At 35.5% G+C, this 19130-nt stretch overlaps 1 protein-coding gene across 4 annotated transcripts in view; it reads left to right on the top strand.

Moving 5' to 3' along the window:
- MAP4K5 (mitogen-activated protein kinase kinase kinase kinase 5) overlaps nt 1–19130 on the top strand; it is a 122470-nt gene that overhangs the window by 47619 nt on the left and 55721 nt on the right. For 3 of the 4 annotated variants that reach the window (XM_003267666.3, XM_003267665.3, XM_030810259.1), the window contains 5 exons: nt 8742–8832; nt 9298–9362; nt 12516–12571; nt 18707–18754; nt 18843–18885. In XM_003267666.3, coding sequence (XP_003267714.1) covers nt 8742–8832; nt 9298–9362; nt 12516–12571; nt 18707–18754; nt 18843–18885 — 303 coding nt within the window. Of the gene's footprint in view, nt 1–1248; nt 1277–8741; nt 8833–9297; nt 9363–12515; nt 12572–18706; nt 18755–18842; nt 18886–19130 lie in introns of those variants that run through there. The other variant, XM_030810265.1, reaches the window with a different exon arrangement.

The following is a 19130-nucleotide window of genomic DNA, read 5'->3' as shown; positions in this document are numbered from 1 at the left end:
ATTTCTTCTAGGAGTTTGATAGTTTGGGGTCTTATATTTATATCTTTAAATCATTTTAAGTTTTGTGTATGGTTTAAGGCAGGGGTCCAACTTCATTCTTTTGCATGTGAATATCCAGTTTCCCCAACACCATTTGTTGAAGAGACTGCCCTCTCCCCATCAAGTAGTTCTGATACCCTTGTTGAAGATCATTTAACCATATACTACATGAGAGTTTGTTTCTGGTCTGTCTGTTCTATTCCATTGGTCTTTAATATATCCGTCTTTATGCCAGTACCCTACTGTTTTGATTATGGTAGCTTTTAGTAAGTTTTGAAATCAGGAAGCATGAGTCTTCCAACTTTGTTCTTCTTTTTCAAAATTGTTTTGGCTATGGAGAGTCTCTTAAAATTTTATACAAATTTTAGAATGATTCTTTTTTATTTCTGCAAAAAAAAAAATGTTACCAGAATTTTTCATAGGGATTGTGTAGCTATTTATATCACTTTGGGTAGTATTGACATCTTAGTAATATTAAGTTGGGTTGGGCACGGTGGCTCACGCTTGTAATCTCAGCACTTTGGGAGGCTGAGGTGGGCGGATCACGAGGTCAGGAGTTCGAGACCAGCCTGGCCAATATGGTGAAACCCGTCTGTACTAAAAATACAGAAATTAGCCCGGTGTGGTGGCATGTGCCTGTAGTCCCAGCTACTCGGGAGGCTGAGGCAGAAGAATCACTTGAACCCCGGGAGGCAGAGGTTACAGTGAGTTGAGATTGTGCCACTGCACTCCAGCCTGGGTGACAGGCAAGACTCTGTCTCAAAAAAAAATAATAATAATAATATTAAATTTTTCAATCCAGGAGCATGGGATGTCTTTCCACGTATTTGTGTCATCTTTATTATCTTTCAGCAATGTTTTATAGTTTTTAATGCACAAGTCTTTCAGTTCCTTAGTTCAGTTTATTTCTAATTCTTCTTTCTTTCTCTTTTTTTTTTTTTTTTTTTTGAGATGGATTCTCACTCTGTCACCCAGGCTGGAGTGCGGTGGCATGATCTCAGCTCACTGCAACCTCCACCTCCCGGATTCAAGTGATTCTCGTTCTTCAGCCTCCCAAGCAGCTGGGATTACAGGCGCCCGCCACCACGCCCAGCTAATTTTTGTATTTTTAGTAGAGACAGGGTTTCACCGTGTTGGCCAGGCTGGTCTCTAACTCCTGACCTCAGGTGATCTGCCTGTGCTGGAATTACAGGCATGAGCCACTGCACCCGGCCTAATTGTTCTTTTTGATGCTATGGTAAATAAATTGTTTTCTTAATTTCCTTGTCTGATTGTTCACTGTGTACAGAAACATAACTGATTTTTCTGTTTTGATTTTGTATCTTACAATTTTGCTGAATTTGTTTATTTGTTTTAGTAGATTTTTTTAATGGACTTTAGGATTTTCTATATATATGATCATGTCATCTGTGAACAGAGATTTTTTAACTTATTTCTTTCCAGTTTGGGTAACTTTTATGTGATTTTTAATGACATGAGCAATGCTTACAAAATATTGATTAGTGAAAATAGTCTGTGAAACTCTGGAGTATGGTCCAAATTGTGTATGTGATATGCAGAACTTCATAAGTATAGTACTTACAGGACTGGAAAAAAAATCAAAATGCTCATGGTGTCAGCCTGAGCAACATAATGGAGATCATGTCTCTACTAAAAATTTTTGAAAATATTAGCTGGATGTGGCAGCATATACCTGTAGTCCCAGCTACCTGGGAGGCTGAGGCAGAAGGACTGCTTGAGCCCAGGAGTTTGAGGCTGCAGTGAGCAATGATCGTGTCCCTGCATTCCAGCCTGGGTGACAGCAAGACTTTGTCTCTTGAACAAACAGAAAACTAACAGTGGGTGTCTCTGGTACATTTATGGGTGATTTTTATTTCATTCTCTTTTTTTTCTTTTTTTTTTGAGACAGAGTCTCAGGCTGGAGTGCAGTGGTGCAGTCATAGCTCAGTGCAGCCTCAAACTCAGGGGCTCAAGCAGTCCTCCCACCCCAGCCTCCTGAATAGTGGGGATTTCAGGCATGAGCCGCTGTACGTGGCTTACATTCTTTATATTTTCTTACACTGGCTTACTTTTCTAAGATAAGTATATTAATGTGGATATAATAATATGGAATAAAACAATTATTTTTAGTTTAAGAAATGGTAGTTTCCGTTATTGATACCTGTATAGGATAGGCATGAGTCTGATAGTTTTCTTTACATATTCTAGATATTAACTTCTCAACCAGATATATCTTACCAGATACAGGATTTGCAAATATTTTCTCTTATAGGTTGCTCTTTCACTTTGTTGACTGTGTCCTTTCGTGAACATTTTTTTTTTTTTTTTTTTTTTGAGACAGGGTCTTGCTGTGTTACCCAGGCTGGAGTGCAGTGGTGATCATAGCTCACTGCAGCCTTGAACTCCTGGGCTCAAGTGATCCTCCCAGCTCAGCCTCCTGAGTAGGTGGGGCTACAGGCACACGCCACCACACCCGGCTAATTTTTGTGTGTTTTGTGGAGACAGTCTTGCTGTGTTGCCCAGGCTGATCTTGAACTCCTAGGCTCATATGATCTTCCCACTTTGGCCTTCTAAAGTGTGGGATTATGCGTGAGCCTCTGCACCCAGCCACAATTTTGAAATTTGATGCCGTCTCATCTCTCTGTTTTTGCTTTTGTTATCTGTGCTTTTGGTGTTGTATCTAGGAAATCACTACCAAATCCAGTGTCATGGATTTATTAATAATTCTGTGAGATTAATTAAAAATTAGAGGATTAAAATAGGAAATGCAATTCAGAAGCATCATGTTAATAATTTTAACATGAACAATGAAGTAGAAATACAGTAGACATAAAAAGCATAAACCAGTTGATATTTGACGAAATAACAAATGCAAAATGCTCATTAATATACTTTTTGTAGAATTATTATAATGTGCTAACTTTTTGAAAGCTTGGGCCAGGTATGGTGGCTCATACCTGTAATCCTAGCACTTTGGAAGGCTGAGTCAGGCAGATTGCTTGAGCTCAGAAGTTCGAGGCCAGCCTGGGCAACATGGCAAAACCCAGGCTCTACAAAGAATACAAAAAATTAGCTAGGTGTTATGACATGTGCCTGTAATCCCAGCTACTTAGGAGGCTGAGGTGGGAGAATTGCTTGAGCCCAGGAGGTTAAGGCTGCAGTGAGCCAAGATTGTGTCACTGTACTCTAGCCTAGGCAATAGAGTGAAACCCTATCTCGAAAAAAAAAAAAAAAGAGTTCAGTATGTAATGTTGGAGGATAGTTTTTGGTATTAGTTCAAGCTTATAGCTTGGAACACAATATTAGGAGTTTCAGAGATAATAAGCTGGGTGCTGTGGCTCATGCCTGTAATACCAGTGGTTTGGGAGACCAAGGCGGGTGGATCACCTGAAGTCGGGAGTTTGAGACCATCCTGGCCAACATGGTGGAACCTCATCTCTATTAAAAATACAAAAAGTAATCCCAGCTACTCTGGAAGCTGGGGCAGGAGAATCACTTGAACCCAGGAGGTAGAGGTTGCAATGAGCTGAGATCACACCACTGCACTTTAGCCTGGGCGACAGAGCGAGACTCCATCTCAAAAAAAAAAAAAAAAAAAGAGAGAGATAATAGACTTTGTGCTCAGGAAACATAGCTGTCCACATAATTATAGACATTGGTTGAATTAATTACCTCAGTATTAAATCTATGATCTACTGTCATATTTTTGGAGGGAGAGGTGTGATGAATCTTACTGCCTTTTATCTTGCCACAACCAGATTTTAATGCCTAGTACATTTTTTTGAAAAAAATCTGAAGGTCTGCTGCTTTTAATCACTTCCCAGGTACTATTTGTTAGGAATCATTTGATTGTAAGGAAGTTTTAAGAGGGTATTAAATCCAAATGTAATGCAGAGGACCCTTATACACGAGGGGTGCAACCGACTTACTCCAGTTCATCCCCAGAGTATGAAGGCTTAACTGCTTTATGTCAACCTGCAGATAGTATTAGGAAGCTCTAAAATTCTAGTCTTTTGCTTCCCAAGATTTCTACTTTTTTCTTACTATGTTTTTACAAGTGTTTTGATTGTGGCATTAATAATGTCTAACTTGATCCTATTTTGATGCACTGATGGTAGCAGAAGCAAGTGGTAGCTAACACTGTCACTGGCTAATTGTATTCAAAGCTATGAAACTGGGAGCAAAGCCCAGCCCCTCAAGATGACCCCAGATACTAAGGCTGTATCTTCGTAGTGTAACTTGTTTTAGGGGGTTGGCTGCCCACTCTAGTTAAAAATTGTAGTTTAGAGTTGCAGTGTGCCTGTTAGGCAGAAGGTGGCTTAGAAAAAAGGGGCAGAAAACTTGGCCTTCAGGATCTTGTACTTGCTACACTTGTTAGCAAATCTGTCTCTTAATGTCAGCCTTGAAACACTATGTTGGAGGCTGTGATCATTGCTCTAGTAATTACTGAACATGCTTAATTTAAACAGTAATACAGTGGTTTTTCAAAAAACTTTAAAACACAAACCCCCAATGTTAACATCATTTAGAACCCAGCATGCTATAACTAATATCTACATTTCTTAGTTAATTTTTATAGCTATCTCCCAGGGCTTAAGCCAGTTTTAGGAGCTTTTAATAATTTATCATTTTAATTAGGACTAGTTCTAGTGTCTACTGTCTCAGATACAGAACTACCATCCCTTTTGGCTCTACATATTTCCCCTTTCTGGCTGAGGGGGTCATTTTTTTTTTCTAGGAGTATCAGGCTGAGTTCCCTTACACACACACACACACACACTCTCTCTCTCTCTCTCTCTCTCTGTCTATATCTCTCTGTCTCTCTCTCTCTCTCTCTTTCACACAAACACACACCCATGCATTCTTGAGGAGCCCAAGGAAATAAGCATCTGTCTTCAGTGATTCCTGTCTCTGTCTGTGGTTTGGTAGAACCTGCAACTGCCCTTACAGAAAGGAGGAGAAAAAAAACAACCTGTACTTTCAGTCTCTGGTATTTCTCCCTTTCCTGTGTAAGGATGTACTCAGCAGCCAGGTTTTCAGTAGGACATCTCTAGGAATCTTAGCTGTAGTCATTCATGGCCTCTTGTTCTAATATTTCACTTTTATTATGATTCTGCTGGTAAGTGACAACTGACCGAGTCTCCATGGTTCACATTTTCAAGAGATCAAATGTGATTAGCTCTTGCCAGGCTATGGATTAGTTCTTTTCAAGTCCGTTGTTCACCCTGGTTCCTTCGGCTAGTAGAAGGTCACATGACACAAACAGTGCCATGGATAGTGGTAGATTTTGTTAGGAGGGCTATGAACAGACTGGTAGTGATTAATCCTTTAGAATAAAGTATCATTAACACAAACTGTAAAGTCAGGAAGAAAAATTGGTTTTTAAGAGAAGATATTGGTACTTCAGGGCATATATTAAATGTAAGTTACTAGCAAGACATTCAGATGGAAATAATAGGTATATAGCCAAAACTGAAGATAAGATAAGGGGCTCTGTGGTTCTCAACTAGTCTCATCCTTACATTGTCAGGGTGTGAAGAATAAAATTTCTCTTCTTTAAACAAGTACCTTTTTCTTTGGAGACAGACTCTCACTCTGTTCCCCAGTCTGAAGTGCAGTGGCGTGATTATAGCTCACTGCAACCTCAAACTCTTGGGCTCAAGTAGTCCTCCCACCTCAGCCTCCTGAGTAGCTGGGACTACAGGTGCATGCCACCATGCCTAGCTTATTACTTTGTAAAGATGAGATTTCTCTATGTTGCCCAGGCTGGTGAGCAGCAGAGCTGGAACCTACAAGCCTAAGTTCTCTGAACCTAGTGGATTTTATGCCACATCTCAGTGGAAAGTAATATTAATTTGGCGAATCACCCAGTTAAAAGAATAAAATCAACTATCCGAATTTCAGATTATTTTTATGAGGCTGATGTAGGCCATCAAAGAATAGCTACATCTGTGATAACCATATTTAGCTTACTTACCTCTCAGGATAAACTACAAAAACACTAGCTTTATGTAAGTCTCTTCCATGGTACAGTTTCAATTCACAGAAGATTTTACTCTCTTTGCATTAAAGTTTCAAATAATATAATAGTGAAGCAGATATATGAAGAATATATCTGAAGCTGGAGTTCAAACATCTGAGTTATTAATAACCTGTGCTTCGGAATTCCTGCTTCCAGCTACAGCTGTAAAAAGTTGTCACTTACTCCCACCAAGACCTCACCTTGCCTGGTAGAAACCTCACGTAGCTGCTGCTGGAAACAGTTGTAGGGTGGAACCCAGAACTCAAACTGCTACCAAGAGGTAGTAGTTTGTTACTAGTAGTATTAATTCAGCCATATTATTGACTTTTACGGGTCAGTTTAAGAATTTACACACAATTGAGAAGTTAGGCACCATATTATGTGAAGCTACTCTGTGAGAAAATCTGTTCTAAATCCCAGACTTAACTGAAGAATTTTTCAGCACAGCTCAGTATATCTGTGCACATTTAAAAGTGAGTAGGTGGGAATCCAAAGAATAACATATTGATATGGTTAGGCTTTGTGTCCCCACCCAAATCTCATCTTGAATTGTAATTCTCAGGCGTTGAAGGATAGGCCTGGTGGGAGGTGATTGGATCATGGAGGTGGTTTCCCCCATGCTGTTCTCATGATAGTGAGTTCTCATGAGATCTGATGGTTTTATAAGTGTCTGACAGTTCCTCTAACACACACACTCTCTCGCCTGCCACAATGTAAGACTTGCCTGCTTCCCCTTCTGCCATGGTTGTAAGTTTCCTGAGGGCTCCCAAGCCATGTGGAAGTGTAAGTCAATTAAACCTCTTTTCTTTATAAATTACCCAGTCTTGGGCAGTTCCGTATAGCAGTGTGAGAACGGACTAATACACATATATTAACAAAATTATGTGCTGCTTTACTCTTCTTTCCTTTATAATTCATATTTTTTCAAACATGGAAGATGAGCTAGAATTTAGCCAGTTTGAGGGAAATTAGCATGCGTAAAGAAGTTTTAATGCTATGATGGAAAAGGCTCAGATGGAGGAGTGATATAAAAGAAGAAAGTATTCTGGTGCCTGTGAGTGAACACAGAAAGCAGGGCCTTTCCTCTGCACCTAGGTAGGCAGACTTTCTACTGTCACCTTCAGGGCTTACTCACAGCTTCTGCCTAAACTGATAATGAGGAACAGAAGGTCATCTTCTATTTTGGATTATCTCCTTTGATCCTCTTTTATTGTAAAAACCATTAAGAAGTACATTTTCAATTGTAACAAGTGCCATTCGCACACTTATGTTTAAGGTATACGTAACCATTTATGTAATACATGTTTTCCCAGGTTACAAATAAAAGGTAGATTATCTTTAAAGGTTTTCTCTCAGACGTTCATTCAGTTAGAAGATTGTACCCTCGTTTGGCTTCCCTAACCCTTTAAAATTGCTAACATGAAATTCTGTAACTGAACTATCAGTTAATGTTTACATGAATTGACTGTTAAAAAAAGTTCCAATGATTATAAATAAATGTGGCATATTAATAGTTAAACTAAATATATGTATGGGTTTTTGTTTCGGTTTGTTTTTGAGGCAGAGTCTCGCTCTGTCGCCAGGCTGGAGTGCAGTGGCGTGCTCTCAGCTCACTGCGACCTCCGCCTCCCAGGTTCAAGTGATTCTCATGCCTTAGCCTCCCGAGTAGCTGGGACCACAGGCACCTGTCACTATGCTCAGCTAATTTTTGTACGAAACTAAATATATGTTTAAACCACATCAGTAGTGATAGATCTTTAAAAGCTTTTAATGGCATGACAAGAATATTTAAAGCTCTGTTTTGGTTTTGAACTGAAAAAGTTGAAAGTATAAAGGGAAAAAATATCTCTGACTTGTGTGAAGATTTTGTTTATTTATCTAAGACCTAATTGCTGAGTTTTTCCTTCTTGGCCTTGTATGTTTTTCTAAGATGACTTTGAGTTAGAGCCAGAGTCTGTCTGGACACCACTGAATTTTTTTTTAGTGGAGGGAGAGGGAGGCTCACTATGTTGCCCACTGATTTTAAACTTGAAGTTGCATTTCAAGTTTAAAGATTACAGGTGCCACCACCACACCCATCTAATTTTTGTGTTTTTAGTAGAAACGGGGTTTCACCATGTTGGCCAGGCTGGTATTGAACTCCTGACCTCAAGTGATCCGCCTGCCTTGGCCTCCTCCCAAGGTGCTTGAATTAACAGGCGTGAGCCACCCTGCCTGGCCTAATGTAGCTTTTTCTAATTAACTCGTATGGGTTTGATTGTAAAGTACAGACCAAAAAGGAAGAAAGCAAAATTACTTTTGAAATACTTTTTCTATATACTTAAATAGTGTGTAATCTCCTTTTTCACAATATAAACCTATTTTCATGTCACAACACACTGTACACTGTACTGTAATTTATTTCACCATCCTTGCATTATTAAACCATACTGTAGTAAACATCTGTCTTTGTACATATCTCCTTAAGAAAAAAAATTTGTAAGTGAAATTGTGGGTTCAAAGATTCTGTATATTTTAAAGACTTCTGACTTTATAGAAAGATTCTACCAGTTTACATTTTCATTGAAGTATTGAGAATGCCTCATTCCTCATCTCTAATATTTATTGTAAAGTTTTCCTTCCTCCTTTTCATATGTAGAGATTTTGAGTAACATGATAAATAACTTATTTTGTTTTCCAGGAGATGATTTTTCTTTGATTCAACAAGAAATATTTATGGTTAAAGAATGTAAACATTGTAACATCGTCGCCTACTTTGGGAGTTATCTTAGGTAAGAGGAAAAAAAAGCATCATCTCTCTCTGTATTTTATATATTCTTTGCTACTACACTCTCTTCCTTCTATGTAAGTGCTACTATATATGTATGTTTTTAAACACTGCAAAGTTCTAAATTTTTTAGGGTCTTCCTATTTCTACGATTTCCCCCTATTATATATTAATAATGGTACTCCCATTTTTATAGTTATACCTCATCTGGCAATTTTAGTGAAACATTATAAGTGATTACAAATAAGTGTTTTAACTTAGAAAACTGATCATATTCTAAACCACTGAAGATGGGAACAAAGCTGAAATTAATGTGCTTTTCTGTGTATTGTAGCAAGATTGCATAGCAGTTTCCTGTTGCACTTCACAGTCCATTCTGAACCTTGGTGTGCTAAAGAGTGAGAGCCTTGGAGTATTTCAGTGATTGAAAATTACTAGCTAATATAATTTTCTTTCTTTTTCGCATTAGTCGGGAAAAACTATGGATTTGTATGGAATACTGTGGTGGCGGATCACTTCAAGATATTTACCATGGTACTGTTAATTTAACTTTACATTTTAAACAGACTTTAGTTTTAATGATTGTTGTTTGATATTTCCAGTTAACCACGGAAATTAACAGGTAGACTTACTATTTTGCATTCTTCTGTTCCCAGAGCACTGCATAACAGAAATCTATATTTATTTTTTATTGGTTAGTCAATTAAACTTGCCTGAGCCCGAACTGACAAATGCAAAAGTATTTATATAATCCAAATTTTACTCTTTAGATATCTCTAGGAAAGTGTTTTATCTACAAATGAAACTTCCTAAATTTCCTTGTAAAAAAATATTGAAACGCAAGGGGTAACTCACAGAAGGGAAGTTACATGTCTGTCTTAGTAACTTAACCTGCTAACCAGAAAAGCAATTTACTTGTTACTGTAATATTTTTGTATTAATATGTATGTTTTAAAGTTTTGAGTATTTTATTTAGTATTCTATTAATTTAGGCAGTTTTCTGAGTTGAATTTGACATATTCTAATACTGTTTAGAAAGTTTTGTTTTGGCTCTACTGTTTAGCTTTTAATTTGTTTTGTTGCTGCTGGCAATTTCTTGAATTTCTAGAATTTATGAGACTAAACATAGATCCTTATAATTTTTCTTCTCCTTGTTTAACATGGATATGGGATAGTAAAACTCCCATTGCAGCTACTCATTTTATAATTTGTTTTGAAGAATTACGTGAAATATTTTTAAATGTTTCTATGCTGAAATCTTTATATTGGAAACCTTATCAAATTTCAGTCATGCAGTTTACAAATGCAGCCACAGTAGATATAAAAACAGAAGTGCTATTTCACTTCAAATAATAGGTTGTAACTACAGAGCTCAGTTTTAAAATGTCAGTCAATAGAACAGTGGTTAAATAAAGTACTCTTCAACCTGTAAAATGGAATACTGTGTGGCACTTAAAAAGATGAAGTTACTTCATAATTATTGACCTAGGTATATATCCCTAAGGCTTATTTTTAAATGGAAAAAGTGAATTGTGAAAGAATATGTATAACATACTTGGTCATACTTAGGCTTTTAAAAATTATATTTTTATAAGTATAAATATAGAATGTAAATGTATAGCAAAATGAAAGAATACCTACCAGTTGACTAAGTCATTAGTCAAGCAATGAGGAGAGGGAAAGCAAAGCTCAGAAGTAAACTTTTAAATTACAATAAAAACTTATCAATATAGTACTTAATTATCAATTTTAAAATGTCATAATTATCTAATTTTGTCACAACAAATCATAACAACAAAAATTCTGACCGATGTCTAAACACTGATCACTACCGCTTTATTAACAAAAATGTTTTAACATCACATAAATGTTACAAATACACAAATTACTATGATTTAGGCTATCTCTTAGGCATATGGATTTAAAATTCTCTGTGCCACTGGATTTAATTTTTTTCTATGATTTTATAAAGAATTGCTATCTTCTCATGCCTGTAATTCCAGTACTTTGGGAGGCCAAGGTCAGGAGTTTGAGACCAGCCTTGCCAACATGGTAAAACCCCATCTCTACTAAAAATACAAAAATTAGCCAAGCGTGGTGGCAGGCACCTGTAATCCCAGCTACTTGGGAGACTGAGACAAGAGAATCACTTGCACCCAGGAGGCGGTGGTTGCAGTGAACCAAGATCATGCCACTGCACTCTAGCCTGGGTGAGAGAGCAAGACTGTCTCAATAAATACATACATACATACATACATACATACATACATACATACATAAATGGAATTGCTGTCTTTTCTATGAAAAGTTTTTATTCCATAATTGTAATTTTTATCCATTCACATTTTTATAAAATGAGAGCACTCTTAAGATAGCTGGCTTTTTTTTTTTTTTTTTGCAACTTTTAAGTTTAAAGAATAGCTTTGAAACATTAATTTTATTTTTTCATGAAATTCTGACTTTCTCTTATTAAACCTGATATTTGTTGAATTAAATTGAACCTAAGTAGTACCCATCCCGGTAGTTAGTATACTAGATAGCATAATAATCAATAAAATCTACACTTATAATTAGATGTTGTTAATAAAGTGACTTTTTTTCCTTTACTACTATTTGTCATGTTACTAAGAATCAAAAATTTATGTTCCTGAATGGGTAGAGAGAGCCAGTGATTAAAATACGCAGTAGAAATTTCTCTAGATGAAGAATACACATGACTACGTGATTTGGTTTCACTGTCAGCAGATACTACCCCAGAGTTACTCTCATGGTATTGAAAGACATAGTCCCAAAGCCTCTGGTTGAGTTCTTGAAATAAGAATTTTATATTTCATATTAGGGAGAGATCTGGTTGCCAAAAGTGACACGGTTATTTTTTAAATTCTTAGATAAGGTACTGGATCAAGCCTCTCTTTTGATAGGTGTGGTGAAGAGTTATACTAAAGAAATAGCATCTTGATCTTTAAAAAAGTATATGATGCCTTTTAATATATTGGACAGTCAATCTCTATGATTCTCTATTTCTCTGTATAACTAGTTACATGTATTTCTTTATTTTTGAAAAATTGTTAAGGATTGCATTCTATAGACCTACCACTATGCTTTGCACATGAGTGCTTAATATTTTCAAGGACCACAGTTGTTATGGAGTTTAAATCTTTTAAAGTACATTTGAAAAAATTCTCAGTGTTACCTTTTGTTTTTGTTTCTTGATGACAGAAATAATATATGCTCATAATCAGAAGAGAAGTCACTCAATTGTATAAATAGAAGTTGTTTTATAATAGTTCGTCTGTTTTTTGGTTTTTTGTTTGTTTGTTTTTTTCCGAAACCGAGTCTCGTTCTGCCACCAGGCTGGAGTGCAGTGGTATGATCTCAGCTCACTGCAACCCCCGCCTCCCGGGTTCAAGCAATTCTCCTGCCTCAGCCTTCTGAGTAGCTGGGACTACAGGTGCGCACCACCATGCCCAGCCAATTTTGGTATTTTTAGTAGAGACGGGGTTTCACCATGTTGGCCAGGATGGTCTCGAGCTCTTGACCTTGTGATCCGCCTGCCTTGGCCTCCCAAAGTGCTGGGATTACAGGCGTGAGCCACTGCACTTGGCCTAGTTTGTCATTTTTTTAAGTAGACTATTTCTAATCTGTTAGGTTTAAATATATAACAATGTGGTCTCTTTTTCTTTCTAGTTACTGGACCATTATCAGAATTGCAAATAGCCTATGTATGCAGAGAAACCTTACAGGTACTATATTTTCTTAATGTAGTTAGGCAATTGTAGGCAATATTTTCTTAATGTAGTTAGAAAGGCAATTGCCTGACAATTGATAACTATAAAATGATAGTCTACCTTAAAGAGAAAGGGTAAAACAAAATGATTTTTCTGTTAATCTCTTATAATTCTGTAAAACTAGTTATTTTTCTTTCATGAATGAATCACATGAATTCATTTAAGCTGATGCCGGCATATACAGTGATCATATGTGGAATTCCACTTTGATGCTGATGCACACCATGGTCATGTGAGGTATTCTACTTTGTAGCACTTGGCCCTCAGTTGTGTAAATTGGTTTTCAAGAATGAATCACCAAACCTCTCAATTGTAACATGTTGTCTAAGCGTTCCCTTCAAGTTTATGGCAGTAAAAGGAATCTCTTCCATGAGACATGGGGGCTTTTACTATTTCTCTTGAAATAAAATAAATCAGCACAGCATTAACTCAAGGCGTTATCTGAAAACCCTAGTTCTATGTGATATTAAGTGTTATTGATAGCAGAATCTCTTTTTGTAAGTTTGGTTAACATTGCATTAAACAGGTTTCTTTACTTCAGAGCCTGTGAGAACTTTTAGTATGCTAAAATGGGTTATGAATATTCAATAAAGATACAGAGTATGTGGTATTTCTCCCAATTTATTAATTTTTTTCAGTGCGCTGAAAGATACTCACTGAGAAAATTAGGAATTAACAATTTTGTTCATATACATTAAGGCATTTAAATTTGGAGGAGGGAATAAGTAGTAGTGATTGTGGTTTGTATTTTTGTAATTTACAACTGATAATTGTTAATTAATGCTTCTATCCCTAAATTTCCTAGATTGTGTAGTTTCAATTTAGAAAGAAATTGATACTCTATGTGTTGTTCTCTAATATTTTCGAAAATGGGAGATTTGGCTGATCTAGGAAAAAGTTCTAGTCAGTTTTGAAGAGTTGGTTCCCACATGCTTTAAAAGACATAACCACTGCCAAATCTTACTGAGAGATAAATCAGATTAATTTATCTAATATATATATATTTTTATATAGAGAGAGAGACGTGTAATATATATGTATGTATGTATGTGTGTGTATATTCCTGTAACATTTACATAACATAGAAACCTACTTTATTGTATCTACATAAAATACAAACTTAATCATACATTCACAGCAGAGAATTATTGACAAATTCATTTTCTTTGTATTTTAATATCCAAAGTTCATTGTTTCCCTAAGTATTAAAGTACTGAGTAGAGGTGAAAAAAAAAAAAAAAAACAAAGTTGGATTTGCACTCTGGCACTGGTATATGACCGTAACCTTTTATATAGTTCTAGTTCCCAAAATACAATCCTGTACTGCATAACATTTCAGTCAAAAATGGGCTACATATACAACAGTGGTCCCATAAGGTTATAATACTGTATTTTTACTGTACCTTTTCTATGCTTAGATATGTTTAGATATGCAGTAATTGCCATTGTGTTACAGTTCCTACAATATCAGTACAGTAATGTGCTGTGCAGGTTTGTAGCTTAGGAGCAATAGGGCTATACATATACCCTAGGTGTTTAGTAGGCTATATGTATATACCATCCATGTTTATGCAAGTACCCTCTATGATACTTGCACAACAAAATTGCCTAACAATGCATTTCTCAGAATGTATGCATCCCTATTGTTTTGTGATGCATGAGTATATAAAATGAGGCTTATTTGCAGGAACAAGGATGGAGCTGGAGATCCTTATGTTAAGTGAAATAAGCCAGAGATAGAAAGACAAACATCACATGTTCTTACTTATTTGTGGGATCTAAAAATCAAAACAGTTAACTCACAGACATAGAAAGTAGAAGGATGGTTACCAGAGGCTGAGAAGGGATTTGATATGGTCGGGGGGGAGTGGGGATGGTTAATGGGTACCAAAAAAAAAAAAAAAAGAAAAGAAAGAATTAGTTCTAGTATTTGATAACACAACAGGGTGACTATAGTCAGTAATAACTGAATTTTATATTTTCATATAACAGAGTGTCATTGAATTGCTTGTAACTCAAAGGATAAATGCTTGAGGGGATGGATACCACTTTGTCCATGATGTGCTTGTTTCACATTGCCGCCTGTACCAAGTAAATTCTCCATAAATATATACCTACTATGTACCCACAAAAATTAAAATTAAAAAAAAAACAATATGAAGCTTAGGAAGGGAATACCTCCAATATTATTTCCAATTTTAAAATTCTATTATGCAGATAAACTTCCACATCTGGTCAAAATCAAGTAACAAGAAGTAGATTTACCATGCTACCCAAAACAATCAAATGAAGTAGGCAAAATATATGAAACAGTGATTTTCAAGAAACTGAACATCAGGTAATGAAGGACAATGAGGCCTGAAAAATAGGAAACAAACCAAAGAAGCCATATAATTGCCCCAGCTTATGGCCTTGGGAAAGTTTTCAGGCCACAGTATAGGGAGAAGGAACCCAGGTGGGGTCCCAAGCCAGTTAAGAGTATTTAAGGTAGAGTATTGGAGAGTACTTCAGAGTATTGGAGTATTTTTGAAAATTCAAAAATATACAGCACCCAACAAAGTAAAATTCACAATGTTGGGCATCTACTCAGATTACCAGACAAGCAAAGAAGCATAATAAGATGAAAATGAGTAAAGGCAACCCACATTGACAGAGATGCTAGAATTAGCAGACAAAAACGTTAAAGCAGTTATAATAACTGTTTAAGATGCTTAAGAAGTTGAGATATGGAAGATATAAAAAAGGCCCACGTCAAACTTCTAGAGATGAAAACCACAGTGTCTGATGGAATTAACAAAGGATGAAATTAACAGATGATTAAATATTGCAAAAAACGTATATTTGAATTTGAGGGCATAGAGATGGAAAATATTCAAAATGAAACATGGAAAGAAAAAATAGTTTTTTATAAATGAAGAGTATCATTAAGCTGTAGGACAATTTCAAGTGACCTAATATGGATTGGTGTCCTTGAAGGGACAACAGAAGAAAAAGGGACAAAAATGAGAAGAAAAAAAAAAGAACGAAGAGACAAAGAGAAAAAAAGGAAACGAAAGAGAAAAGGGAGACAAACTGAGAAGGGGAGATGGCTGAAAATTGTCCATATTTGATGATAACTATTAATATGAACCCACAGATCCAAAGTGCTCAACAAATCCTGAGCACAAAAAAAAAACCATGAAAAAAAAAACTACACTAAGACACATGAATCAAATTGCTTATTTGATTAGAACATCTTAGAAGCATTCAAAACAGGACTCATGATATACAAAAGAACAGAGACAAGGAAGATTTATTGTTAGAATAAGTGAGAAGACAGTGGAAAATCTTTAAAGTACTGAAAAGAAATTGTCAACCTAAAATTCTATTCCTAGAGAAAATCCCTTTCAAAAACAAAGGCAAAATAGAGTTTTTCAGACTTATAAACACTGAAAGAACAAGTCACCAGCAGACCTATCCTACAAGAAATGTTTAAGAAAGTCCAACATTATGCTCAAAGAAAATGCTCATTGGAGCATTTTGCATTTTCTATTTTCTGATTAGGGATGTTTAATCAGTATATATTCTGCAAGTACTAAAAAATCTGAAATCTGAAATAGTTCTGGTCCCAAGCATTTTAGATAGGGATATTCAGCCTGTACTTATAGGGAAATTTATAGCACTAAACAGAAGCTCTCAAATCAGTATCCTCAGCTTCCACCTAAGAAGCTAGAAAAATATGAGCAAATATAATACAAAGTAAGCAGAGAAAGGAAATAAAGATCAGAACAGAAATAAATGAAATGGAATGGAGAAAAACAGTAATAGAGAATGTCAGTGAAATAAATCTGATTCTTTGAGATGAGCAATAAAAATGATAAACATCTAGACAGATTGATCAGGAAAAAAAGTAAAAAGAGAAGAAACAAGTGATAAGCATCAGAAATGAATGATGGGATGTCAAGACAGAATTTACAAATACTGGATAACAAGACAGTATTATGAACAGTATTATGCCAATAAAATGGGCAGTTTCAACAAGAGATACAAACTACCAAAGCTCACTCAATTATAAATAACCTGAATAATCCTATATGTATTCTCACAAAGAAAACTCCAGGCCAGATGATGCCATACAGTAAATTCTACCAAACATATAAGAAAGAAATAATGCCAATCCTATATATACCTATCTAGAAAATTGAAGAATGAGGAATAACTGCCGAATCATTTTGAGTCAGCATTTTTCTGACACCAAAATTAGACAACAATCTTACAAGAGAACAAAACTACAGACTAATGTTCTTCATAAACCTAGGTGCAAACATTAAAAATAAAAGGTTTAGCAAAGGTAATCCAGTAATATATTTTAAAAGTTAATACATCATAAACAAGTGGAGTTTATTCTAGAATGCAGTGTTGGTTTAATATCCAAAAATCATTTCATCTTAACAACTAAAAAAGAAAAACCACATTATCATCTAAATACACACAGAAAGGGCATTTAGCAAAATCCAACATTCATTCCTGATAAAAAATTCTGAACGTGCTAGGAATAGAAAGGAACTTGGTCAGCCTGATAAAGGGTACCTGTGAAAAACCTATGACTAAATCATACTTAATGGTAAAAGACAGGATGTTTTTTCCTCCAAGCTCACCCAAACAGGGTGATGAAGTCTGCCTTTACTACTACTTTTCAACATTGTCCTAGAGGTTTCAGCCAGTGCAAAAAGAGAAAATAATGAAATAAAAGGCATCTGGATTAGAAAGTAGGAAGTACAACTCTCTTTATTCACAGACCACATCATCATCTATATCGAAAATGGAATAAAATGCTTTAACGTTTTTGTCTGCTAATTCTAGCATCTCTGTCAGTGTGGGTTGCCTTTACTCATTTTCATCTTATTATGTTTCTTTGCTTGTCTGGTAATCTGAGTAGATGCCCAACATTGTGAATTTTACTTTGTTGGGTGCTGTATATTTTTGAATTTTCAAAAATTACTCCAATACTCTGAAGTACTCTCCAATACTCTACCTTAAATACTCTTAAAAACAAAGTAGCTATTAGAACTAATAAATTAGGCTAGAATGATTGTAATATTCACTATCAATATACAAAAATCAATCAGATTTATATATACTAGCAACAGACAATCAGAAGTTAAAATAATACAACATATAATAACATAAAAAATATGACATTCTTAGGGATAAATATGACAAAAGATGCATAAACACCTGCATACAGAAAACTACAAAACTGCTGAGAGAAACTAAAAACCCAAATAAATGGAGAACTATACCATGTTCACAAACCAGAAGACTCAATACTGTTGAGATGATAATTCTTCAAAAATTGATCTATAGATTCAGTGCAACCCTAATCACAATTTGAGGAGGCTTTTTATTAAAGAAGTTGACATGCTGATTCTAAAATTGCTGTGGAAATGTAAAACACCTAGAACAGTCAGATAACTTTGAAAACCTGATCTATATTGCCAGAAAGCACATCAGTGTTTGTGAGGGTTGTGGGGAAGAATGGGAAAATTATAAAGGAGCACCACATAAGGAAACTTCTAGGTGTAATGAGTGTGTTCGATATCTTGATTGTGTTTAGTGAAATATTTCTGATTTTTATCAGAAAATAAATTAGAAATCTTCAGGCCAGGTGTGGTGGCTCACGCCTGTAATCCCAGCACTTTGGGAGGCCAAGGCAGGTGGATCACTTGAGGTCAGGAGTTCAAGACCAGTCTTGCCAACATGGTGAAACCCCGTCTCTACTAAAAAATACAAAAATTAGCTGGGCATAGTGGTGCATGCCTGTAATCCCAGCTACTTGAGAGGCTGAGGCAAGTGAATCACTTGAACCCAGGAGATGGAGGCTGCAGTGAGCCAAAATCACTGCCACTGCACTCCAGCCTGGGCAGTGAGACTCTATCTCAAAAACAAAAACAAATCTTTAAAATATAGTGAACATTGATTTACTTATCTAGGTTTTTTTCTCCCCAAAAAAGACATTCTAGTTTTTCTTATTCAATAAGAATTTAAGTAGAAAATTTAGGAGTCACATTTACAGTTTTGCTGATACATTCTTTTTTTTTAAACTTTTAGGGTCTTGCCTATTTGCATACTAAAGGCAAAATGCATAGAGATATCAAAGTAAGTTCGTTTAATACATTTAAATTGCCAATTCTATTGGAAGAAATTTTATGATGCTAATTTAATTGTATTTGTATTTTTGTTCTAGGGTGCTAATATTTTATTGACAGACCATGGCGATGTAAAATTAGGTATGTTATTTCAAATTCCTAAAATTTTTTCTAAAAATTTAATGACATTTTAATAAAATTTTTATAAAATTTTAAATGCGAATTAACATTATACAGATTTCATTTTCATATCAAGAGTCACAGTAATGTTTAACTTTTGATCCAGTAATTTTACTCCCAAAACTCATTTTAAGGAAATTAAACCTAAAGATGGAAAATCCATATTCACTGAAGCATTAACCATAATATTACTTGTGGTAGAAAAA

This window comes from Nomascus leucogenys, chromosome 1a (assembly GCF_006542625.1).
Source record: "Nomascus leucogenys isolate Asia chromosome 1a, Asia_NLE_v1, whole genome shotgun sequence".
In the NCBI taxonomy this organism is placed as follows: Eukaryota; Metazoa; Chordata; class Mammalia; order Primates; family Hylobatidae; genus Nomascus; species Nomascus leucogenys.
Note: the sequence above shows the minus strand (reverse complement) of the source record. Positions and strands in the feature narration are given on the sequence as shown.